At 36.8% G+C, this 27,739-nt stretch overlaps 1 protein-coding gene across 2 annotated transcripts; it reads right to left on the reverse strand.

The window, feature by feature from the left end:
* Positions 1-1,411: 1,411 nt before the first annotated feature.
* LOC103710556 (DEAD-box ATP-dependent RNA helicase 8-like) lies at positions 1,412-27,739 on the reverse strand. Of its 2 annotated transcripts, none has more exons than XM_008796325.4 (10): positions 27,097-27,739; positions 16,911-16,971; positions 6,556-6,790; positions 5,935-6,173; positions 5,141-5,392; positions 4,873-5,053; positions 3,394-3,482; positions 2,876-2,949; positions 2,629-2,783; positions 1,412-1,875 (listed from the first exon to the last, which is right to left on the reverse strand). In XM_008796325.4, exons 1-9 carry the CDS (start codon positions 27,348-27,350, stop codon positions 2,705-2,707), a joined length of 1,464 nt encoding a protein of 487 aa, XP_008794547.2. In that variant the 5' UTR covers positions 27,351-27,739; the 3' UTR covers positions 1,412-1,875; positions 2,629-2,704. The 2 variants fall into 2 exon arrangements, with proteins under 2 accessions (XP_008794547.2, XP_038976622.1); XM_039120694.1 differs by lacking the exon at positions 1,412-1,875 and adding an exon at positions 2,100-2,366.

Genomic DNA, 27,739 nt, shown 5'->3' on the forward strand with positions numbered 1-27,739 from the left:
CTGTCCGCACTGCAAAAACCAAACACGAGCTCGTCATTTCGGTTCGGTTTGAATACTTTTTTTTTTGGCCACCAAACTTAAAAATTTTTCAAGCTGAAATCCGTTGGATATCGGTTTCTAATTTTACCAAGTCCTCAATTTTTTTCTTTATTCTCCTCCCACTTCGCCCCTTCCCTCATCAAAGCCAAGGCGGGATTCGCCCACTCTCCCTTGCCTCCCTCCAACCATTCATTAGCCTCATCTTCTTTGTGCCTTCCAGGCTCAGATTCATGAGTCATCCCCCCCCTCTCTCTCTCTACCTCTCTTTCCTTCAAAAACTCGACCCTAATGTATGAAAAGTTTCAAAAACTCTCAAGTTACTAACCCTAGATCCTGAAAAGGATCCAAAACATCAATGTGACCAAAATCTGATCACACTAGAATCAGCATCGCAATGTTGGCAGCCTCCTCTCCATCGAAATTCAACTCGATCGACCCCGATCCTCCACCTAATGACTCTATTCTCCCTCATCCTCCTCACCTACTTTGCCATTTCTGTCTCCTCCCTCATCCTCCTCACATACTTTGCCATCGTCTCCAACCTCATCTACAATGCCATTGTGAAGTCTCCCCTCCGCTAGTGCCATCCACCCCATCACCTTCAACCCCAGCCACATCAACGGCTAGGACATCGAGAGCCTCTCATGCTCAATAGAATCAACCTCAACCCTATGTACCTTGCCCACGGTGTCTGCATCTCGATCTCCTTCAAGATCTCTTCCATCAACATCGCATACATGATGAACATGCTCTTCATCTGCATCAAAAGTCCCCCTACCTCCAGTGATCCTCCTCCCTGGTACATCTCACAGTTGGCATCTTGGATGCGATGGATCCTGTTCAGAATTTTAGATAAGAAACCCTAGACCCCAATAAAGCGATCTGAACCAAATTTTTGAGCCGATTTAAACCAATTTTATTTTTAGATGGTCAGTTTGCTTTTGGTTTTGATTGAGAAAAATTAATTAAATCAATTCAATTTCAATAATAACCCTAAACTAACACGCCCCTACTTGTGCACACAATCCTATACACGTCCACGAGGTCAGGATATTTCAAGACCTGTTTCATTGACTAATGTAATACCCACCTGCATGTTGACAAATCCTTCGCACACCAAAATTTGGACGCCTGACCAATCATCCAATACAATCATCTGGCAATCACACAAGCATGCTATCTTGGATACATGCCTTCTGCAGCAAAGATCACCGCATTTTATCTGCAACCATGCAGAAAACCATGCAGTATATCCAACATTTTCCCAGCTGATAGTCTCGCAGAACAATATCCAACAGCAATTTTAATCATCATGGAGAATTCCCAAACTAGACGCATTAATATCCAAAGAAATCACAGCAGGAGCAATGAATAATTGTCCAGAAAGAAGTACCATATAGATCTTTAAAATCTTCAGATCTGATAATACATAAAACATTTAAATGCATGGACTCCGCAAAAACCTGAGCACTAGAAACTCTAATGCCAGGTCTCCACAGTGGAGCATTTTATGACTTAAAGCCATGTAACACTTTGAAGTTTATCAGAATAAAACTAGGACTCCCTACAACAGAACCACCAGTACAAATACTTGGAGGCAAACGACTGGGAGTTAGAGCAATTAAAACTTTTACCCGCAACTTGTTAGTGCTAAAAGAAAAAGGTCACCACAAAGCAACATAAAAACCTACAAGTCAGAACACAACAACGATTTGAAGTACCACATAACAGGTATCAGCATATAGGGTCCACAATATGATCTGAACGTACTCAGTTTCACTGAACACCTCACAAGATGCCATCACTAGTATGTTGGACAAGGTGACAAAATAAACCCTGGAGGGATAATGGTCCACAGAAAGGCGATGTCAACTTTACAGAAGTGTAAGAAATATAAACTAATAATAACAGAACTAAGAAACTGAATAGAGCAAAATCATTTAAATATTAATTGATTGCATTGAGAAACATCTGGACCACAAAATATGCCCATAACAGTTTATGGAAAGGAAGTACAAGAAGGCATAACAGAGGAAGGAAGAAAAGGCATTGGAAAAAACTAGTTAATTTTAATTTCATAATGGTAAATAAACACCAAAACTTAGAGCATTAAGTGTTTCTATACTAGCTCCTGCTACATGCAACCTCACCCCAAAGACAGGGCTGCCTCATAGGAGGTGACTACTTAATCATGATACATGCCACATGGTCAAACTGTATTCGCTACCAATTCATACAAACCATGCCGGCTTTTCAATTAGGATGAGTAAAATAAATGGGTCAAGTATGGCTACAAGCCCGCCATGAACCACTTCCAAGTTAAACTCCTCCCAGGAGGGGGCATAATTGCAAGTTGGGCATTCAGGAATGATTTGCCAAAAAATTTGACAAAGTTAGGAAAGATTCAAATAATTAAAAATTATATAATATTTGTATACTTTCCTATACAAAAACAGTAATTTGGGAGAAGGTGCACCAGTAAGAGCATATAGCATCATTTGTTCGCAATTCATCAGTGTTCTGAATTAGCCATCAACAAGTAATGAATAAAATAAAAGAATCCAACAAGCTAAGAAGTTCGGTACTTACTTGATAAGCCAGTATTTACAGTAGGTCTTCTAATTATTAACCAACAATGAGCATGCACATTTATCAGTACCACAGATCACCTGCAGTATATAGTTTGGTCTATTTGTGGAGGAATCTGTTTTATTTCAGTCCCAAGTTCTTGTTCAATCCTATATCTGTCATTAAACAAATATCCAGATCTTAGAACAACAGATTAAGGGGTAAGAAAACAGAATGAACATATTTATAATTGGGAAAGAGTGCATACAGGTTGAAGCGGTCCTCATAGGTGATCAAATTTACTGCTAAACCAAGATGGCCATATCTTCCTGAACGACCAACCTAAAAGTATAAAGCAAACACACTTTAGGAAAGAATGCAAGAACTTCAAAGCAATATATGGGGGGAAAAAAATTACTGCCAGGAACTTTGGCATGCAATGCAGAAGCTATAAAGAAACATGCAGCTGACTAGATAAGTGCTGACCATTTCAGGTGATGAATTAAGACATCCTAACACCCTAAACATAAACCAGCAGACTTAGGATGATCAATATGATATGATTTAGTATGGGCTTTATAACAATTCCTTCTCCTTGCCTCTGAAAATGATGCATAGCAGTCTGTTCAATTAAACCATTTTCGTCCCTTTTTAAAGTAGTATGTCAAAAAAAAAAAAACAACTCAATGGACAGTGCACATTGGTTATCACATGGTTGACTGATGTAACAGTTATGAATTGTAGCATATATACCAACATGCCTAAAGTATTTATTAAAAACCATACCCTGTGCAGATATGTTTCTGAGTTCTTGGGAAAATCAAAATTGATAACAACATTAACAGCTTGAATGTCAATCCCCCTTGTGAACAGATCTGGAAAATAAAAGATGAACAGTCACAAAAAGTGCTGAATGATCAAAGAAACTGTAACTGAAGAATATTAGTTCATAAGTAGGTTTGAATAGATACAATGCATGGGCTTCTTATATTTAGTGCTCCATATATGCAAGCTAGCTGATTTGTGCAGGTAAAATGCTATTAATATCCCTTGGTTGAACCATAAATTTTAGCAGATGATATTTATAGGCAAGAGTTGCAGATATGAAATCAAATAAAAGCAAGAAGAGAAGCACCAAACATCAGGTAGATAGATCACCTGAAGAAACTATGGAGGACAAAATGTTGTACATGTAATTATGAACTATGCTTTACATAATTAAAAACAGAGGTCAAGTTCTTAAAATATTCCGCAACCAAACAAATGAAGTCCAAAAGCATCACGATATCTGTAGATGTTAGAGGAAAATAACATGTATCCACAAAGCAGTCTTGATAATTCTCCACAAATATAATGCCAGAGGGGAAATCTAAGACTGATGAGGAAAGAAACACAAATCAGCTTCCAAGAATTTAAAAAGTGGACCAAGGTAACATGGAAGCAAGTCTTGACAAAAGATTTGAAAACAAAAACTACAATAACATCAGAGGTAGCCTTAATAAGAAACAGTGGTGATTAACAATTCATATATCAAGTATGTGTGTATGCGAATATACTGTTAAACAAAAATCCCTCATAATGACTATTGATCACACGGTTCGACGATATGCAATTCAAGTAATAGAAATTTCTAACAAATTCAAACATGGTACACCATACCGTACTGAACTGGATAGTATGGGGCGTACCATACCATACCGGCTCGGTACCGGTATATGGTATAAGGGCGTACCGACACTCAGTATGCCGAACAAGCCCCCGTACCAAGCATAACGATATAGTAACAGGATGGCACCAATTTGGGGCCTAGTATCGAGCGGCGTACCTTGCCCTCAAATCTAGAGAGTTTGTCCTAGGTATTAAGAACCTAACCATTATTAAATATGACAGTAATTTTTCTATTTTTTTAGGCATATAGTGGTCAAGTGAGGGTATGAGAGTAGTAATCATAGATCAATACATGCAGTTCACCTCCATAGCTACATGCCTGAGAATATGCCTATGCATAGGTATCATAAAGACATCGATCATATGTTCAGACAACTAGTAGCCCCATATCAAACACCATCGCCAGCAACAACTTTAAAAGAACATCAAACCAACAAAAAAGATAACCTTTATATTACATAAGCTAGACAGAAGTACAAAGACAAAACTATTGTTGCGAATGCAATGTATTCTAACATGATGTTAATAAATGATTTTAAACCAAGAACCAGAAACTAGTCCTGGCAAAAAAATCAAAGCTTGAAAGATCAAATGTACCTGTACAAACAAGATTCCTGCATGCACCATTGCGGAAGTCATGGAAGACTCGATTCCGATGGTCTTGCAACATTTTAGCATGAATATAGAAGCAAGAATAACCAAGCTCAGTGATTTTCTTTGCCAATAACTCCACCCGGTTAACCGAGTTGCAAAATATAATAGATTGGTTGATTTGAAGCTGTCAAAACACAACCAACAAATTCATCATTTTTGCAATTCTAGAAATTATGCATAATGCAAAACATTGTAATGGTTAAGTCCAAACCTTTGAAAAAAGGGTATTAAGGCAGTGGACCTTCTGCCTTTCTTCTACAAAAGCATAGTATTGTGTTATTCCCTTCAGGGTGAGTTCATCCATAAGATTAATTATATAAGGTTTTGCTAGGTATCTGTCTTTGAATTCCTTGACAGTCACAGGGAACGTTGCTGAAAACAGTAAAATTTGCCGATTTGCAGGAAGGAAACGAATCAGCTGCTCTATTGAAGGTTGAAACTCAGGAGAAAGAAGCTTATCCGCCTGTGAAAGTACGAAAAGAACCATCTATCACACAAGAAGCATAAAGGAAGAACAGATAATTACAGCAAAATATTCCATTTCTATTTCTGCAGCAAATTATATTTTGTACAATGTATTATTCATTCACTATGGCTCTCCGTACTTCGAGAATCATGCAACAGGAATGAGATTAATGGAAGAAATGTCAAGGAATTTTTTTGTTTTCTGTAATGAAATGCATCAAAATCATTAGGTCAACAACAGGGATCATTATGGGGTCCAATATATTGAAGCTGGATGGCATTCAGGAGAAAGTTTGAAAGAATCAGATTTAAAAAGTAATGGCAGCATCACCAACAATAAGAAAAAAGCGCATGATATTAATAAAGAGAAATATATAGTTTTGACAAATAGAAGTGAAAAATTTAGAAGTTTAAAAACAAAAGTTATTCAGAAGGAAATTTAACTTCAGATGAAAATTTTGAAACAACTCTTCAATAACCAAAAACTTAAAAACAGACCATTCAAAAAATATAGCTGAATCAATTTAATATATATGATACCTCATCCATAATGAGCATTGAACAATCCTTCAAGATACAGACACCTTTCTTTGCAAGATCAATTATTCGACCAGGTGTTCCAACAACCAAATGAACAGGCTGATACAAGCGCATAATGTCATCCTTCAAGCTGGTTCCTCCAGTAGTAACCATAATTTGAATCTTTAAATGCTTTCCAAGCTCCTTACAGACTTGTGAAGTTTGGAGAGCTAATTCTCTCGTAGGAACCAATATGACAACTGAACATCAGAAGAGTCTAAATGAGTTTATATCTAAAAGAAGTAATGTGCAAATTCTAACAGTTAGAGCTCCACAATTTCTAAATACACAGTATATCATCCAATAATCGAGCTATTTTCCTAAAAAGAGAACATCTAGCAAGCAAAAATACAATGCACCACATCGCAACAGATAGAGGTTTACAAAAAGGTCATGCATCAAAAACAACATGATGGTAGGCTGTCCTAAAAATGATTTTTGCTTCTAGAAATACATATTACACAAGCAAATAAGATGCCTTTGACTACTAACTGCAAGCAATCTAACATATTACCTTACTCGTGACAAATAAGTAACCATATCTATGAATGTAATTAAAATGATAAAGTATAAGAAAGAAACCTTGAATGACATTGTTATCTTGATCAATTTTTTCCAGTGCAGGAATGCAAAATGCAGCTGTCTTCCCAGTTCCATTTTTGGCTCTAGCAAGAATGTCACTTCCAGTCAGTGCAATTGGTATACTTTCTTCTTGAATAGGTGAAGGCCTTTCAAATCCCTTCTCATATATTCCCATAAGTAGCTCCCTCTTCAGAAAATAGTCTTCAAATTCATTTCCTTTAGTTGCAGTAACATCCTGGAAAAAACATGTGGAAGATTAATTGTCAAGTAACATGAAATATTCAAAAAATTGTTTTGACATTGAAGGACAAAGACAGCACATGGTGTAATTACACCCCAACAACAGTCAACAGTTCTTGAGAAGGCATATCGAACAAGTAAATATATGTAACTCTTGAAAGATTCCATGTCACAAGAATGAAGATCGGGCAGCTCCATCTCTGTTTCAGTAACAATAATAGCTCGCAAGATTTAAAAATAGTATAGATACAAGAAGCAGGGCCATAGAATGAAAGAGGCTAGTTGAGAAATATACCAAAGACAATAAGATTTCTCCCATACTGTACCATAATTATGGTTGAGAAATATACCAAAGACAATAAGATTTCTCCCATACAGCATCAAATGTTCTTCATTCAGATATAAAAGAATGTGATCTTAGGATCCAGAGACTTTATAGCCAAAATTTATATAGATTTCTTATATCCTACAGAACATCATGCATCCAATCTCCAAAGCCTTGGTCTATGCACCAACAAATTAATCAAGCCAAATAATCATAAGAGCATATAAAACCTCTGCTGTTCAAAAAGGAGAACAAACACTCTAATGCTACCTTTTTTTATTGTGTAAATGATCTGCCACTTGCCACAATTCAGTCTATTCACCAACCACATAGCAACTAAAAGAAATAAAACATATATCTTCCATGACACGATAGGTGAATGGCAAGAGCAACTTCTGCCGATAGATCCGGGAACAAATCCCAGCATAGGTGTGCCTGGGTTTTGGAAAAATTTGTACCTTGCGTGTACTCAAGGATACAAAATCCTGTCATGATATTCTTCAAGCACAAATCACCCTTACAAATGAATTTCTTCCATGATATGTAAATGCCAAGTTATGCTGACAGACTAGGGAAATATCTATAGATCGTCATAGTTATGATCACATTTTCTTAATCATGTCTAACAGAAAGTAATAATGTGATATACAATCTACTCTGTACGCAGATAGCCACCAGGCCTACCACCCAACCCCTCCCCTCCCACCCAAATGAAAAAAGGAAAGAGAAAAGCAATTGCGACCAACATCTGAAAAACGGTACCCCCCCCCCGGCCGCCCTCTTCTTCTCTTTTGAATGAACCCTGTTGTCGAAACCATACAGCCCATTCCCCCTTTTATACATAGGCCCTGTTTGGAGGAGCTGTTGGCAGTAGAGCTGTTGGAAATAGAGCTGTTGGAAGTAGAGCTGTCTGAAGTAGAGCTGTTATAAAAAGCTGTTTGCTGTTTGGTAACTACATTTCTAAAGTGCTGTGGCGCTTTAACATGTGTTTGGTAAACAAACTGAAAAAGTACTTTTGTGTGACAAAATGACCATAAAGGACATTACTAGTATTATAAAACAGAGCATAATAAAATATAATATGTATTAATATATAAAATATGATATAGTATAATATTAATATAATATTATATTATATTATTATAATATAGTACTATAATACTGTGTACTATAGAATAATAATTTAATATAATATTAAATTATTTAACATGACATATCAATATATTATGGTATAATATAATATAATATTATATTTATAGTATAATCAATAATAAATATATAAAATATTATAATTATTAGTGTAAATTCATTTTTCATCCTTCTGATGACCATTTGCAGTTAACCAGCGGCAATCTCGACGGAAGGGAGCCAAGGCGGACGCACGTTGCCGTGGACGGACGCCGCCGCCCAAAAGGGCACCCCACGATTTCCAATATCATCAAAAATATGAGCATAAATTAATTTTCCATAATATAACATAATATTAAATTATTTAACATAATATATTAACATATTATGATATAATGCAATATAATATTATATTTATAGTATAATACATAATAAAGGTATAAAATATTATAATTATTAGCATAAATTAATTTCTCATAATATAATATAATATTAAATTATCTAACATAACATATTAATGTATTATGATACAATATTATATTATATTTATAGTATAATACAATAATAAAAATATAAAAAAATTAATTATTAGCGTAAATTAATTTTTGCTCTTCTGATGACCATTTATCTTCCTAACAAATTTTCTTGCTAGATGATAAAATTGGTTAAACAATTACTAATATTTTTATTTATTTATTTATTTATTTCATTTTCTTTTCTTTTTTTTTCTTTTCTTTTATTTTTCTTTTCTTCTTTTTCTTTTCTTTTCTTTTCCTTCTCTTCTTTCTTTTTCCTCCTTCCCGAAGCTTCTCCCCTCCCTTCTTCCTCCCTTCCCTCACTTCTCCTGCATGGTCATGGAAGGGGCAATCAAGCTCCCGGCGGCGCGACGACGGGAGGATGGGCGACGAAGCCGAAGAGAGAAGCTTTGAGGAAGAGGGAGAGCGGTCGGGGGAGAGGGAGAGGTGGTTGGGCGAGGGAGAAGAGGCGGAGGGAGTCAGGGGCGGCGACGGGGGAGAGGAAGCAGCAGAGGACGATGGAGAAGAGGAAGACGATGTCGGAGGCGGTGGCGAGGGAGAGAGAGCGGCAGAGGAGGAGGGCGTTGGCGACAGCAGTAGGGGAGAGGGAACGAAGGAGGAGGGAGAAGGCGGAGGGCGTCGAGGGCGGCGGCGAGGGAGAGGGGGCGGCAGCGAGGGAGACAGAACGGCGGCGGAGGAGGGTGAAGAGGGGGAGGGCGTCATGGGCGGCGGCGGGGGAGATGGAGAGGAGGGGGATGTGCGGAAGAGGAAGAGGAAGAGGAGGGTGATGGGCGGAAGAGGAAGAGGCGGTGGGCCTAAAAACATGACTTGAAGATAATAGCTTGACAATTATAACAATTAATTTAATGATTTCATTTCACCACCATTGCGAAAAAGGTTTTGGATGACCTATAAATAACAGCAATTTTACATTTCATTGACAGTTATCAAACAGTGTTTGGCAATTGTTTGCCTGGCCTGACCTTGTCTAAGAGGCCGGGTCGCAGATCAATGATCCAACCATGGACCAGATGCCCAGCATCCTTCTTTCCCAGATCTTAGATGGGTTTGGGGTGTTTAAGTCCATGTGCACTATCACCCTACAAGCTACCAAATGTAAGGAGGAGATTATCTCAAAACAACTAACTTAGTGATTTCATCTCACCACCGTAATGCTAAAAACATTTATAATGACCTATAAATAACAGCAATTTTATATTCATTGACAGTTATCATCAATGTTCAGAAACAGTTGACCCGGACTAACCTGTTTAAGCAGCTGGGTCGCAGATTAATGGTCTAAATGTAGGTGGACCTTAAGCCCAAAAACCTTCATTCCCAAATCTCAGATGGGTTTGTGGTGTTTAAGTCCAGCGAACCATGGCACTTCAAGCTACCAAACCTTGGGGGAGATTATCTCAAAACTTTCTCTAGAGATGTTCCTCTTTTTCAATAAAAAGATAGGTTTGCCGCAGTTCTGATAGTTTCAAACTAAAGGAAGAACAAGATCATGGCCGGCGGAACTATCCCGAACCATCCAGTTCAAGGCGTCCTAAGTCGTACCAACGGCGGACCGAGACGGTTCCAGCAACGAGACTCCGTTGCCGGAGGGGGACAAAAAGAAGAAAAAAGAGAAGCCTTCCTCTCCCTCTCCCCCGCTCTCTCTCTCTCTCTCTCTCTCTCTCTCTTTCCTCTCCCCGTTCTCCCTCTCCCCCACCTCTACGGTATCAATACAGGGCCGGTACAGCATGGCGCAGGACCATATCAACTTGTGCCACCGGACAACCAGTACAGGGTGCGATACCAGCACAGCAGACGTTGAACAAGATGAAGAGGAAGAGATCCGCCTTCATGCATATGTTGTTCTCCCACACTGCCACTTAATCATAAGTGGAGGAGACCCCTTCTGTCCTAGATCTGGTAGTTCCCCTTCCACCGCCCCCACCAACAACATCCCTTCCCCATAACCCCCCCCCCCCCCAACCAAAACCGGGGCAAAAAAAAGGAAAAAAACAAAGTTTTATCAGAATACAGACTTTGCATCAATCCGAACTGCATAGCTTGGCAGGTGACAAGTTGACCAGGTCGACCCAAGCAGGTCGACTGTCTTTAAACACTAGTTATTATGATGAACAGTCACCATGTGGCATTTTCCAATTTTTAGAATACAACTAGAATATTTTTTTAAAATAAATGCTTTCTGTATTAAATATACATAATGGTTTCACAAGCCATTATATGCTATTAAAATTGCTCATAACAAATGATATTACATAATCAAACATTATAAGGTAGGTCTATTGGCGTTATATTGTGCTGCAATATTCATTGTAAACAGTTCAGCATGCTGTCATTTACCAATAGCAGCATTACTCAATTCCTGGTATGACAAAAATCAACATCAAAATGTCATGAAAGTATTTTCAGAAACTAATCATAACACTTCATACGGTAGAAATAACAGGTCATAGCAACCGAATTTTCAAAAGAGGGCCCATAAGTTAATAAACAGGACATATTCCCTACCTAAATCTCAATAATATCACAAAGCTTTGTATAGTAAAATATCACGCATTAACAACTAATATGTTATATTTCAGAAAGCCAAAGCCCTTTCCAGTCATGGACATTATGGTAGCTGTATGGTCTCTGGATCATGACTTCCAAAGGATTAAAAAAGGAGGAAAAGCAATGTTATGAATTCAAGATAAGGAAAGCACAACAGGAATAATGAAGGAAATACAAAGACATCTGTGAGACTAATACCCCATTGTCACAATACCATTTTTTAACATAACCCCAGTTGCAAGATTACAGCAAAGGAATGTTGTTCTCCTGATAGTTGACCACATAAAATCCCGACAATAATTTGTCCATCCGAGAGGGCATTGATCTGGGAGCGGATAGTTTCTCTAACTTTTCAGGCAAACAGAACTGAAGTTACCTCACAATTATATTTAAATTAATGCATCAGTGAATAGAAAGGAATTTTTTCAACCCTCATTTGAGAATCCACTCCATTTAAGAGTGCATGTCAACTAGATAAGGTTGTCGAATAAATAAATAAAAACTAGCAGCCTATTTCACATCACAGTTTTGAAATAAATAAAAAAACTCCTAGAATATCAGTCCCTTGATTAAAGAACACTTCTTGTTACTTCATATATATAATCCAATTCATGGTTCACCGGCTCGAACTGGGCGGTATTTACTGATATCCTATATGGGTGGTGTACCAACATTCGGTAAGGCGAAAAGATCTCATAACATACTATACCGACATAGTGCTAGTGTAGCACTAATATGGAGTCCGGTACCAAGACGGCAAACTTTGATTAAATTAATGCATCAGCTCATAAAAAGGATTTTTTCCAACCCTCATTTGGGAATCCACCCCCATCTGTAGCACCTGTCATCCAGATAAGGTTGTCAACAACTAGCATCCTTTTTAATATCACAGGTTTGGAATAGAAATTTCCCCTTAAATATCTGTCCTTTAATTAATGCTAAGAAATGAGTCTCTAAATTCCTAATCCAATGGAAATCAAATTCCTCTTCATCATTATGCCTTCACATTTCAGCTACAAGCCTACAACAATCGATCTTCAACTCAAGTCACATCAATGGCCAACTAGTAATGCTGCCTCAGCTCATTGGCTTGAATTTCCAAACAGAATCATCTTCTTTCAGAGAACCTATCCATGCTTCAAATAAAATTTTATATTCCTTGTGAGTATTGATATTCACATTCTTTATCCTTCCTTATCCAAAATATGTTTTTACAATATTTAAGAACCACATGCCAGAGTTTAATCCATATGTATAATACCAATAAGGTTCATAAGAACAAACATACTAGCCATGTAATTGCATAATTACTCAACTAAATTGCTGCATAAGGTTTCTGTCTCCCCAAGGCCAAGTTCCCTAATAGATACACAAGAAACTAGAATGTTAATGATCCTGGTGCTTATTACTAGTTTACTACGATGAAACATCCCCTGTTGTGCGATTCCACATTGCAAAAGACTTGGCACGATTAAAAGCCATTAGATTACTGCTCTGGATTGAAACATTTGATCGAAAATGATTCTTCAATATCATGCACTTTTTTCACCTTTATGGTTTAGTTGTTGCTCTTCGTAAAGACTACCAGCGTTGCATCTTACTTCCACAAGTTAAGACAGTCAAATTTCAACATGTTCTTTATTGTAAATTTATCTGTCAACCAAATGTCTTATTTGATGTCCCAATAGTTTTAGTTCAGACTCGAGAGTAAAGAGATAACCACATAAGAATAAAAAATGCATCATTGTGACCTTATCACAAACCAAAAGGCAACTGTATAAGTTTCTTCCACAGTCCGTTCCTTAAAAAATAAGGTGTCTTCAACAATCTACTGTTGAAAATTACTCTTGCAACCATATCTTATCCTATATTTAACACCAATTTATATATTAGATTGGAACATTACATTTCAAATAGATCTCAGATGATTCAAGAGTCTTCCCCCATATCTCTTCTCCCAACCGTCAGCAATGCAACTTCCATAACACCAATTGTTATAGTCATAACAAGCAATCCAGCTATCAAAAAAAAATTTCCCTCTCATCCCATGTAGCAATCTTACCCTATGCACATCTAAAATTTGCTTGCTGAATCCTACTCCACCACATGCACTTCAACTTCGCCCCAACAGACAGGTATAATCTTCAACTATAGATGTCGATTGTCAAGAGAAGAATTTGGCTGTGCCACCATATGGTCAAGAATACTTACAAAATTTCACCTTCCATAGTCCTTTGCCAACACTAACACCTTTTTTTGGTATAAAGTAGAACTAAAAAGAATTTTTCAGACTGCCGGTCTATCGGGATCATATTTACAATTGCTAAATGACAATTTGTTCAATTATTCCAACTACAATCTCATTACAGAACAAAGGCACGCAGTTTTGCAATTAATAAAATTAGTATTCTGCATACATCTAGATTCTGAAACAGCATCTAACTGTTCAAACTTTTAGTGCTGATTATGCTAGATTTGCAATTTCTCAAATAAAAAGGCTTAGCTAAACAACTTAAAACTTGATTTCCTTTTTCCTAAAGACAAAACATGGAAAAAAATTTATAAATGCATTCCTCATGGATATCTATTTTATACAAGAAGCTTGATCGAGTTCATCATTTATTTTTAATCTCCATCATTATTGAATCCATCTTTGGAGTCCCTTACCCACTTTCATGACAAAATCTGACATCTCTCCATGAATCACATGAGATGTATTCCAATAAACAGATTCGACATTTCATTAAGTACCCATCAGGAATTGCAGTCAGATACTTTATACCAATGTGATGCCAATCTAACTTGATAATCAAATCTACTAAGGCCATGATATGATGTAGTTTTGTGATCAGTACTGAATGAATTTATTATAAGATCCAAAAAATAATCTCAGATCTGAAGGTTGAGTTTGGAAAAGGCATGATACCATAGTGGCTCTTTGAATATGGGACATGTCCAACATTTTCTCTCAAAATCATACTTCTAATCCAAAACTTCCAACTTTATACAAAGTTTTAATTACCTTTTACGGCATCAACATTGATACGGGCCAACCATTCAGTTGACCTGAAGGAAATGATTAGAGAAACAGTTGGGTGTGTTATAAACTATTGCTGAAACACAAGTGACAGCTCATGTTTTCTCTCCTCAAAGGCGTTGCCTAGAATACAAATTAAATGAGGCCCACATGCTGAATGTGAATGTACTCTCCTTGAAACAATTTTGCCCCAACAGATGATTGTAAAAAAAGGATCCCTCACTTAATACCAGACTACCTACATTCAAGCCATTTAGTAGTTCCAGACTTTAAAAATTCTACAAAATTGCACCCTACACCCAAATAAAAACTAGATAAACACAGTATGATACAAAAGATAAAATGTATGAGAACAAACAAATTAGCAATCCTAAAACCATATTAGTGCCTAAAGATTACTTTAGGAATAAATGGGCTTCATGCCTTGTTGGCAGGCAACCCTACAGTCTGAATTGTTATTAGTGGAGACATCATGGATAGCAAAAAGATTTTAAAAGTGATTGCAGCAACATCAAAAATACAGTGTAACAGGAATGATTGGAAAAGATGGATGTCTGAAGCCAACCCTAATTAGGTGGGATAAGGCCAGATCACTACAAGTATGGTTGGTAAGATGTTCTCTGTTTTAATTCTCTTAAACTCTGCAACCTTGCAAAAAATTTCCAACATTTGCCAGATTAAAAAAAAATACTCTCTCTTGCCAAACAAATCACAAATGCCAACTATCAAACCAAGATTCTAGATTGAGATAGTCCTCCAAAGTAGTGGAAAGGCACTAGATTATCTTTATCACAAAGATAATCATAACAAAGTTATAAAAGTTAAAATGCCACACAAATTGGTCTTTGAGATCTAAATAAATTAGGACAAGCCAACAAGCAAGATTCTTCGATATTTGATTTGTCCAACTTGTCCCTAATTCAGCTACGTCCATGATGCATTAGCCTCAACATAGATAAAGGTGTTTACCTTTGAATAGGCATGGCAGTTGGGTCAGGTCGGACCAGATATGGGTCGAGTGGGATATAGGATAGGTCAAAAATCTGTCAACCAATCTACAATGGGTTGGATCAAGATAAACAGGTTGAACGAGTTAAGGATTGCCACCCCGACCTTGGAACCCCTATCTGCCACTGAATAATTTAATTTAAGAATGATAGGACAGCATAAACTTATTAGGAGTCTAGAGCATGTCATGGAGATAAAATATGCACATTGCTTGAACATTCAAATGACCACTTACAGAAGCATGCCTACGTCATGCCGTTAGGGACCACATAGATGAAACAAGAAATGAAGGATGAATAGGATTTCCAAGGAAACATATAAAATCCACAAAGGATGCAAGGAAGACATGTTAGAAGCATAAATTCCTGAGCTAATGCACATGGAAACCCAAGATCAAAAGCATCCCTCGAGATAAGGAAAGAATCAGACCAAATAGCAACGTAATATAAAAAGGAATAGTCAGAACCAAGAGCCTTAGCCAACTGAAGAGATTAGGCCACCACTTTGATCATCCATCTTCACAACTCACAGCATTCCAAAAAAAAAAGAGAAAAAAAATGCAATATGCCACTAGTCCAAAGCCCATGCATCTTATGCTTTATCCTATCATAGGAATAGGTTCACATTGTGTTCCCTCCATCTCTTTCAAATCTTTTCATCCTTCTGTGAGATCAAAGACATCCATCAAATACTACTTAGTCTAGCATTAATCACAAGCATTAAACAGAATCCAATATATGTCACAGAGCAGGTGTCATCTACCCATTAAAGAATGACATATCATCTTCATAAAGAGAAGCATGATTTCCAATCCTTTCTAGATATCACAGCCATATATGAAGATGTCCTTCCCTTGTGCCCCAGACATGCTGAATGCTAATTGGGAAACTATGATCAATCCCAAGGATTATATTGACATTTTTATCCTAGATATGCCTTTGCATATCTTCAAGGATCTATTAGTAATAAACTGCATAATGCATCAATAAGATTGAATTCCTTCATGTTAGGCAAGTCCAAAGAAAGCAACTTCTGCCCATGTTAGTAATGATGTATTAGCGAACACTGGAAATGTCTTCCAGAAGAAAGTAGAATCAGAACAGGATAATAAAATCAAATGGTTAACTATGGGTCAACAAACTTAAACACTAGGTACAGGGAAAAACTTTTGAATAAACACCAAGTCCAAAGTCAATTGTTTGCTTATTCTTCCAGATAAACCTAAACCTAAAGCTACATATACGAACCTTATTGCCTACATCAAATGCAACTTCATAAGTATAATCTAAGAAAATAACTAAGCACAAGAAAAATGCTTAATATCGAGACGGTCTTCTTTGCAAACACCAGACACATTCAGAAAATGGGTTTTAAACATCACAATCAAATTATTTATAGATAACAATGCCATGGAAAGCAACTAAAGATTTAGAAGAAATGGGGATTACTTATCAAAACAATTTAATAATGAAAAATGTACAAAAGATAGCAATATTCCCTCAATAAAAGCATGAAAATGTGCGATTAAATTTACCTCTGTCCTGTAACGTGTATCAGGAGGTGGGATATTCAATTGTGCCTTCCAATCTTGAGAACTGAAACCATGAGGTGGAAAAAAAATCAGTAGTGCAGATAAAAGATTGAAGCACTTTCTACTGAAAGGAAAATCCATAATAGATTTCTGAATAAATTTATAATAAAAAAATCATCACATTTCATATTAATTTAGTTATATAGCATATTTTGGATGAGTCAAATTGCAGATGCTATACATAGATTGCAATGCCACAAATATGTGCTGAGTCAAATTGCAGATGCTATACATAGATTGCAATGCCACAAATATGTGCTTGTGCGCGCCTGCATGCATGTGCACGTGTGCTTGTGTGTAAAATAACATAAGCACACACACATACACACACAAAAGTAAAGAAAATAGTTCAAATTATTTCCTGTAAAATCAAAAACTGCAAAAGGCCAGCCATTGCATAATAGATGGCAGAACAAGCCTGACAAGAGGTAACCTACAAGTTCATCAACATTATCTAGTATTACCAGAAAATGAGCTATCTTCAAAAGTTTTAGAAAATGATTAGCACGTGCTAGGTGGATCACCAACAAACCAATCAAGTAAATCCAATGATAAGAAGCATATAAAGTATGATAATGTGGTAATTTTTTTCCCTATTGTGAATTTGCGACTGTAAGTGACACACATGGTGGTATGCCATACCATACCAAAGCAAACGGTATGAGGTATGGTGCACCATACCGATACAATACCGGTATATAGTACGGAAGGCAAATTGATACTCGGTACAACAAAACAGCCTCTGTACCAGCATACTGACACAGTAACAGGGTGGCACCGGTACAGGACCCGATATCAACATGGTGTACCTTGTGGTAAATACATCCTTACTAGTACCAATTTAGGATGAGCATTCTCATTTTAAGTAACCAAAAGATAATGGAAATTCAGATGTGAAACTATCAATTAATATTGTTGTGTCAAAGAAATTTAGTTTAAGGCTTCATAGTTCACTGGAGTGACAACATCAAAGCTATTAGGTATAAACATGTCTGGAAATATGCGAAGCACTATGTAACACTAAGGAATCATCAGCTAGCACATCATTACATAACAGTGTGAGAATGTCATTCTTCGAGGCAAATATTATAAGGAGGTATCTAAAATGGAAGAGAATCATATACCATGAAAAACATTCTGATCATGTGTAGTTCACAATATAGGACATTGAATTACAAGGGAAAATTTAATGTCCTGATATAAGTACAATAGAGAATCTAAGCTCATCTGAAAAAGTTGGAAAGCTCGATCTTAATAACGGCTGGATCAAGACAAACAATTAGCATAATCAGATAGAGTACATGGAAGTTTAAATGCAAGATTTGGTTTTGAAAGGAAAAAGATCAGTGTTGAATAGTTGATACATAAAACAAAAGTCAACCACAAATCTAAGGTCATCAAGACCATATGACTGATATTCAACTTGACTCTAGAAGCAATATTTTCGAATGTTCAAACATGAGCATATGAGGACATTAGTTGAGAAGCCCAAAGAGGACCACCACAATTCAACAATCTTGAGGTCAGCACATAATGTTTGGCTCACAATAAAGAGCCTCTTGGCCCTTATATACTGGGAGCAGTATGCAAAGAACCTAATTTCATGGCAAGTTTCAAACGTCAAGAATGATAAAATACAAGAAGGATAATGCAAAGTAAATGGTCAAGGCCACTATTGAACATTATTTAGGACTCAGTTTTAAGTTGATAAATTTACCCAAAAGTTGAAAGAAGCTCGCCATTATTTTTCAAATAATGGCTTCCAAGGATATGCTAGCTATTTCTATAATTTAGTAGAAAAGGCTGCATAAAGTCTTTGCATTCAGTAGCAATGAAAATGCATTCATTTCAACTGTTCTAACTGTTACCAAGTACCGCCTATCAACTACGCACCCATATCATTTGTTTAGCATGGACTATTGTGAAACTATTGTGAACTCAGAAGTTCCAAATCGACTGCACGAAATTGTCTGGTTGATTTCCAAGTCAATCAGAAGTCCTTGATTTTGAATTAATACAGGACATACCAAAATGTAACTTAAAACTTTTAATTATCTTATTAACTTTCAACATGGTTCATCATGTTTTGATCGATGTTTTAAAAAGTGGATGCAGTATGCAGGTGGTCAAGAGAATGCAGAGTGCATATGCATTACACGGGCCAAATATGCAGGCACATAGACAGTTAGTATTTTACAACATTTTAAAAATAAAATATATTATATACAATAATAATAGCAATGTCCTTTTATAAATCGAAGCAATATTAATAACAATAGTATCTAGTAATTAGTGCTTACTACTTATTACATGATTCTTAGTAGTAATAATTTCAGCATAATTAACATATTGGCATTGTTAATATACATTTACCCCAGGCTGCTTGAGACCCCCACAACCAGCCCAACCATTAGCTTGAACATGCCGTATTTGCTTAGAGCTGTGTCCTAAAAAGGGCTAGATAAGAAGTTACCCAATGATACGAAGGTTGCATATGCAGCCGCATAATGCTAATCCTTATATGCCCACAAAGTGCTAAGCATTTTTGGCCAATATGCAGCCCAACCACATATTATAGCCACATATAGGGTATGCAGTTCGCTCAAGGGACTGCATACATATATAAAACTGCATATGTGGCCTTATGCACCGCATTTTAAGACACTGATTTTGATTATCTTTGCGTTGCAAATGTTTTAATCGCAAATTATTACTTCTCTAGTTTCTATCCACTCCAACAAGAATTCATACAAAAAACAGAGATATTTTCAACATGTCAACCCAAATCTTAACTAAAACATGATTCAATAGCAAAATTATAAGATATGCTTCATGACAATGTTGCCCTTATATACTTGCTGAATGCAAGAATAGCATAGCTTCTAATGGTGTTAATGCACTATTATATTTCATTGATATTTGTCCATATATTAATGCATTTAATTTGCTTTCAATGCTTGGACTTGTGGTGCAATGTTACTACATGTTTCTCTACCATGTTTTTTTTCTTTTGGTACATCAGCGGCTCACACCTGATGAGTGTAGATACAGCCAACAAAATTAGAAAACAAAATACTGCGCAAAAGCATAGGCACAGCCCCGTGGTCTGTCTAGGAGAAACCTTCAGAGTGATGAGCCATGAAGGAAGCAACCCAGTTTGCAGCACCGTTCGCCTCCCGATATACGTGTGTGGCCTGGTAGGAGTCCTCTACCATGTTCATTATGTAATCACACTTCTATACGCATTAAGCAACTTTCTATATTTGCAAAAATCTCAAGAAAAAGAGAAACCATTGTAAACTTGCAATCAATATTTAAGACAGGGCACACAATATACTTTAAGTGTTCCAGATCTTTCTCAAAGTTGTTGCATCTTGTTATTTTCTGCTGTAAGAAGCACTGAAAATACGAATCTTGCTTAAACAAACCTTTCTTATCAAGTTCTATTTGAACCTTATCAACTTCAATTTGAAAGTACCAAATCACTCAAAAGCAAGCATAAATAGCAATTATTAAGGAGAAAAAAATGTGGCAGCGGAAATTAATGGAGAGAAGGTCATCTGCCTATTTTAGGAGCAGTTCTAAGCTGATTGTGGTAATTCATAATAATTTAGGTGGCTGGCTACCCCTGAGATGCTCCAGCTCCTTAGAGCATATGTTCTCATCTTCAGATATGGGTCCAAATTACTCACATAACATGCACTTTGTCATTTTGGGGAAGCTATCTAGAAAGAGAAACCTTTTTTTCCTAAACAGGAAAGGAAAAGATACACTTTGTCAGAGTGATAGAAGATATGAAAAAATGGAAATTCTGGAGCACAATTACAAAAAGGCTAAAATGTCATTGTTTTTCTAATTTACATGCTCAACTTTCAGGTTTTATTAACCTGGTACAGATTTTGACCATGAAGATCCACACCAAGTTGTAGATCCTGCATCTTAAATTAGCAACCCACAGGTCTGAACTTGTTTTGTCATATCTAAACCTCTTCCACCTCCTAGTGTGGTCGCTATCAGAATTTTTTCCACTTGCCAATCTTATCCCAAGATCAGACAGCATTTAAGCAATCATATGCTCATGGACCATCAACTAAATTAATCTGCAGTTTGTTTGTCAGAACATATCTTAGTCAAGTGCCATGCCTTTACATACTGTAGAGTACTAGGCATGCAGCATGCCTCAATGCATATGATGATGCACATGAAATTCTGTAATTCCGAATAGCAATTCCAAATAGTGTACGAACAAATAAAAAAATAAAGTGGAAAAATTAAAACCCAAGTTATCTGAACCCTTCAGTTTACCTTGGAATAGTCGCACTCTTAATAACCAGAACCAGAAATGCAAGAGCAGGTGTCGGTATGAGGTAGTGGATATTGTAAAAACTCTTGAAGGCAAAACTTGGAAAGCATGCCTGGATTCAAATTTCCATCATGTATTTGAAGTAGACACTACCCTAGTTTGAGGTTTCCCACCACTAAGCTAGCACCCAAACTTAGGGATGGGTAGGTGTATAACACTTGTATATGGGTCCAGAAGATGGCATTCTTCAAAATTCAAGGGAATCAAGACTCAAACTAGCACTCATACCAATACAGGTGACCTAGATTGGGCTTAACCCAAACCTGCTGCCCAATCCACTCATTTGGCAGGACTGCATTAACATTTTACAAGTTTGGGTTCGATTTGGGCTTGAAAACACCAATCCAACATCAAGCAGGGTTTGGTTAGGGTTGATCTGCAACCCCAACTTGAACACGAGCCTAACCCAACCTGAACCCAACTCAATCCAACCCAACCCAATATATGCATAAATAAGTAGTTCATTTTTATATTTTATAAAGATTAATTTACATATAATTATACCTTTAATCTTGTTAAATTACATTTTAGTGGACCATTAAACTTGATGAATGGCTGAGGCCTCAGTCTAATATAATATAAATGCAACAAAAACGTTCCAAACCTTTCCTTCATCTTAAGTTCCCTATTCAAACCAATCCTCGATTAACGTGCCACAACTATACACGAACCAATTAACCCGACCCAACACGAATTTAGCTTTGGATGGGATTGGTTTGGATCGGATTGGATTGGATTAGGGAAATCCCAACCAAGACGAGGTTGGGTTGGATTAGGTTTGGGGATTTCGAAGTTGGTTTAAGGTTTGCCTTCAAAATGGCCCATCGGATTGAGTTGCAGTTCTAATATCTCAACACAAAGTGAAACCAAGCAACATCACTACACTAGATTTAGTGCAACTAAGAAGAAAAAGCACTAAAATTGATATCAAGATTCCAAAAAACAATGTCTATAGATCCAAAATTACCAGCAAATAGTCAAATAAGACTCGATATTTATAAATGTTAACTAGGGGAAAAAAGCACTAACTTAGTTTGAGATGAGTTGCCTAAGATTCACGTGAGATTGCATAGGTTTAATCACAACCCGAATACAAATGCACAATGTGATGCTTCATAGCCTTAACTCCACCTCAAAGGATATTAAAATGTGCATCCATGCTAATAACATTTGGGATTGCCTGCTTTCTATATGACAATTCAGGAAGAGTTGAAGAGGAAACAAATCAGCTCCCAAAAAGTTTCAGATATGATGCATAACTGTGAAGCTAAAAACTCCTATTCAAATAAAGGCTAATAATCAACAATACAGCCTAGAAAGTTTTCCATTGAAATAATTCAAATCTTCATATCTCATTAGCTGCATAAGCATCACATCGTCTAAGTGAATTAAATCATTATATTGTCAAGTTAAATCTCGGTGGATATATAAGGAGCCTAGTAGTTAGGCAGATGACCTTGATTATCTAATTCTCCTTTATTTCCTTCTACATATCAAAAGATACTGCTTGCCATTAAAGATCTGCCAAGAGGTCCAAAAGAAGAGTTGTAAAAAGGTAATAAAAAAGGGAAATAAACAACAAAAATATATTTGTTAGAAAATAACAAAAACAAAAGATTTTCCCTTTCCCAACGATGTGGCATCTATAGATAATTGTCAATCTGAAGTCAGATTCACAGTAGCCCTCCTAAAGTTGGTGACTTCCAATGAGAGTGAGTGGAAGGAGGCTGCGAAGAAGGAAGCGATCGACATTAGGAGGCTAATAAGATATATCAATATCATACATCCCATGATTCCAAGATCATAAGGAGGTATATGAATTGTATTATGAAGGAAATCATTGGGCCCACCCTGTATTGATTGTGGCATTTGATATAACATATTTGGAAAACTAAAAACAATAAAAAATAACTAGTTATAGTAACTTAAACAACTATTGGAAGTTATTAGGAAGAAAAATTATTAGTTGCTACAATTATATATACAAGTGAAAACACGCCAAACATAAAAGAAATATATTCTAACAACTATCTTAGAGTGGTAACTTCTTTGAACTTTTACACCTTTATTCCACAATACCCCTATCCTTAAAGCATAGTTTCAAGAACACCTATTTCTTCAAACAAGACACATCTACTCTAATCTCAGCTTAAGAAAATTCTCTCATAAAAATTTGCACAAATCCAAGATTTCCCCCATATCCCTAACTCTATCCTATCTCAATATGGTAAATGAGCCATCCAAATCCCAAGCTAATCTCCCCTTTCTCAAAATCCAAATTTCCATCCCGTAATCTTCCTAACATGATTTAGCTCTTTGAGGAATAAGTATTCATAATGTGAGTTACCTAAAATTGATATGCATGAGAAGATACCCCATCATCAATTTAAGCATCCAAGGCATTTCTTGATGGTTCCATTCAAATGTTGATCATCAAATTCTCTCTTTTATGCTGCCTCTGCACATGATCTCCCACCTTAAAATGAGATATATGAATTTTGATCATCAGTTCAAAAAACTTTCCTGGAAAAACTTGAACACATCAAACACCCCCCCCATATAACTCCATCCCCACAATTCATTGCATCAATCCAATCGTGACTTCTCTCTAAAATTTCTTAAAGAAAAAATATATATATATTTTTGATATGGTTTCTCTATGTTATTATTGCTAATCTATAAAGGGCAGCACAGTGCATGAGTTCTCCCCATTGCGGGGACTGAGAAGGGTTGGGGTCAAATGTATGTAGCCTTGCCTTTCCGTATTTCGAACCCATAACCTCCAACTCACAATGGAGCAACCTTAGGTTTGCACCAAGGCTCACCCTCTATTATTGTTAGTTTATGAATCCTTTTATTTCTTGAGTTCCTATGCATAAGTATGTACCATATAACTAGTCAATATAAAGGTAAGAACGACATTAACAAAGGCCAAAATAAATCTTTGCAAAATATTCAAAAGAATAGCAAATTTTCCTTAAAGTTTATTTATCATGAATTTTCTTTATTTTCATAGAGCTTCAGAAGTGGTCACAATGTGTAGCCCTCATAAATTTCCAACACTTAAACCTTTCTAAAATTCAGGATTAGGCTTGCGTACCTTTCTTAGGTGTCCAGACCTTCCTAATCATTAATATCTAGCAAGAGCTTTCACCAAGAACAAGTTTCGTTTGATGCAAGTCATGGCCACAAGGGTCTGAGCTAATATCTAATGTAGGATTCCCTTAGAACTGCTGCCTTCGTTGTGTTTGTTTTTCAATAAAGTCTACCTCTAAGTATGATAACCAAGATCTAACTTCACTAAAAGGGTCTTGTTAACTTCAACGGATGGTGAGGCGAACTTGACTTCCAAGAAGCTGAAAGGTGAAATTAATACTTTCCTAATAGCCAACCTCTCTCAATCAACTTTTGACTTCAGACTTATTCACTGAGACAAATAGCATAAGTTAATGACAGCAGTTGACATAAGCATGGATCAGTGCAAACAATGATTTCCACCCTTAGGAGTGCTCGTGTTGAAAACGAAGTTCATCAAACTCGACTTCAAAAAATTGTGGATCAGAAATTTTCTTTTACATACTGGTACACTATATTGAGGGAAAAATGGTAAGGCAGATGATTAATAGAAAATAATATTTTAAAAAGGCATAAAAGGAATTTTCTTTATCTAGGTCTTGCAAAACTCCTCTGAATTACTCTAGTATCTCTCATAATGAGCAATGTCAGCTGATACAAAGACTTAATAATAAGCCTAGAGAATTTTGCAAAGGCCCACATTACTACAAAAGTGAAAAGAGATAGCAACAATAAATAATGGAGACATGATATCTATAACAATTTTATGTGGAGCGAGATGGCTAAAAAACAAGATATTAGGACATAGAAGCATTTGCAGGATAACTATCGTGGCCTGTCAAGTGGGAAGAACATTAAGATATAGATGACCCCATGGATGTTTTTCAATATTTTCTTTCATTACTAGAGTGATGGAACCCACATCACCTGAATTTGGAAAACAATCCGAATTGAAGATCAATTCTAGAATGAATGGGAAATGGAGCTCTTGGCAAGCCAATGGCTATAAAAAACATGGAAATTGAAAGGATAGGATTTCATATCAACCGGTGAAGCTTCCTACTGTCTCCATATTATTGTGGATTTTCAGCTTGATGATACATGAAGATCAGGATCTGACACCTTAAGAAATCACTTACCAAATCCAAATCACTTGTCATCAAGATCCATAATCTCGATACTGGGTATTCTACTGGTACATTAGCAATTCAATACAGTACGATTGGTACAGTGCAGTCACAACACGTATCGAGATCTCTTTTTCTCACTTTTTATCATGGTACCACCTGAAACTGGATGTTACAGATCGGTAGGATATTGTACACACACCGATTTGAATTGTATCGGGTAGTACGGCACATTCAAGTTGGTGCGGGGCAATATGGACCGGTTTGGGGCTTGTATGTACCTAAATGATATTTTCATGCCAGTTCTGATCCAGTACAGGATGGTACACTCCGAATCAGACAGTTCGGGGCGATACAACAAGCATTGCTTATCATACTTGCTTTATTTCTTATCAAAATTTAAGTACATAAGACATTTATTGGCCCGGCAGCTTGATACCCGCTAATAGATTGCATTCAATTGGATGTACATTTTCCATTCCGCACTACATATATAATTAAAAGCATGTCAGTCAATGCACTTCTTAGCTAATTGCCAAGCCATTCAAATCCTCCACACATTACACCAAAGCAACAGCATTACCTTGTTTACCACAGCAATTGTAGATCAAAAACCAAGAAGAAATGAAGAGCATTTTTTGATATAAGAAACATCATACCACAAACTTTAGTATATAGAGAGATAAAAGAAATGAAAACGAAAAATATAGAAGTCCTCTGAATTTTACAAACATGTTAAGAAAGCAAAAGAATGCCACTAGAGGAAAGTAGCCTACTGACTCAATTTCGTTTAAGTTTTCCAGAATGGTTTCTACAGACTTCCACAAAAAATGGCCAGTGATCATGAAGAAATATGTCCACATTAGGCACTCATATTAAGTTAAATGTTGTTGATCATGGAAAGTCCTTTTCCTTTTTTTATCTCATTATTTTCCAAAACAAGCAACCAGCCTGATTATCTATTTCTACTTTTAATTCCCTTCTAAGATCAACAAGTCCGCTTATCAAAGACCTGCTCAGAGAATTAAAATAGTCAGGTGCCAAGGATTAACATGCCAAAGATTGAATATATGCTTCTGGTTCCAATTTCCATGACCGACTACATAAGCATTACAACCACTGCCGGCTTTTAATACTACTTTCTTACCTGTCGGCCCTCTAGATCTGGGAAGATCCCAAAAAGAATTAGACAGGAATATCTGAGTAGCTGTCAACTTGATGAAAATTCTCAAACTTTGCACCAAAAGCCCTGGCTTCTGCCAGTGGCCAGAGGAAAATTTTGAGAAAAAAAGTGCGAAAGAACCTTGTAATGGCAGGTTGAAGGTGATTTACGTTGCATGCTTGATAAAGAAAAGATTATGCTTCTTTTGTATGTGTTCTGACGTTAGATGAAATGACACCGGCTACGAGAAACCTAACTAGAACAAATACTATTGACTATAATTGGATACCGCCGCATCAAAAAAAAAACAAGAAGAAGAAGAAGAAATAGTAACGTGTATCATTTGGTTCTTCACATCTACATAGCAAAAGACAATTTTTTCCTTTAAATCCTTTGCTTTACCTGGAATCGATGCTATCAGACTGAACTGATTTCATTGCTTCCCTGATTCCAGAATCGCTTCCCATCTGATTCCTTCTCGACCACTGCAGCTGCTGCTGCTGTAACTGCTGGCTCTGCTGGCCCTGCACTGGATTCCGCTGCACATACTGCTGGTGTTGTTGAGGGTTTCTCCCATTAAAGTTAGGGTTTCCGCCCGCGCTCCCCCCGCGGCCGTTGCCGATTCCGGGAGGATATCTACCACCTCGAGGGTTCATCTCCACGATTCCGATCGGTTCTCAAAAACCGATTCTCCCACGCGATAAATGAACCAAAATCTACTCAAAATTCGAAAAAAAAAAGGAACTCTAAATAAAACAAAGAAAGGAAGAAATCAAGAAACTGAGATCAAAATCTAGGGTTTTTGGTTTTGAGAGGAAAAAGAAGCGAATCGGAGCGAAATCAAATAGAGATTCGGCCGCTTCTACGTTGATTGTAGGATCTTCGGAGCGTTAATCGGAAGAAAAGAGGCGAAAGAGAGCAGGTTATGACATCGATCGAGGAATCGACAGACGGCATTTCTCTGGGGTCGGAGAACGCAAGAGCTTTATAGGAGAGAGAATGGGGGGGGAGGGGCAGTTCTCGCAGGAGGAAGTGGGGTTTCCTT

Source organism: Phoenix dactylifera, unplaced genomic scaffold (assembly GCF_009389715.1).
Source record: "Phoenix dactylifera cultivar Barhee BC4 unplaced genomic scaffold, palm_55x_up_171113_PBpolish2nd_filt_p 000860F, whole genome shotgun sequence".
NCBI classification, from domain to species: Eukaryota; Viridiplantae; Streptophyta; class Magnoliopsida; order Arecales; family Arecaceae; genus Phoenix; species Phoenix dactylifera.

Excerpts from the sequence above, each read along its gene's own strand:
- LOC103710556 (XM_008796325.4), bottom strand. The coding sequence starts at position 27,350 with ATGAACCCTCGAGGTGGTAGATATCCTCCCGGAATCGGCAACGGCCGC. Across the intron at positions 6,174-6,555 it reads AGATAACAATGTCATTCAAG|TTGTCATATTGGTTCCTACG; the intron begins GTTTCTTTCTTA and ends TCTGATGTTCAG. Across the intron at positions 5,393-5,934 it reads CAATGCTCATTATGGATGAG|GCGGATAAGCTTCTTTCTCC; the intron begins GTATCATATATA and ends GTACTTTCACAG.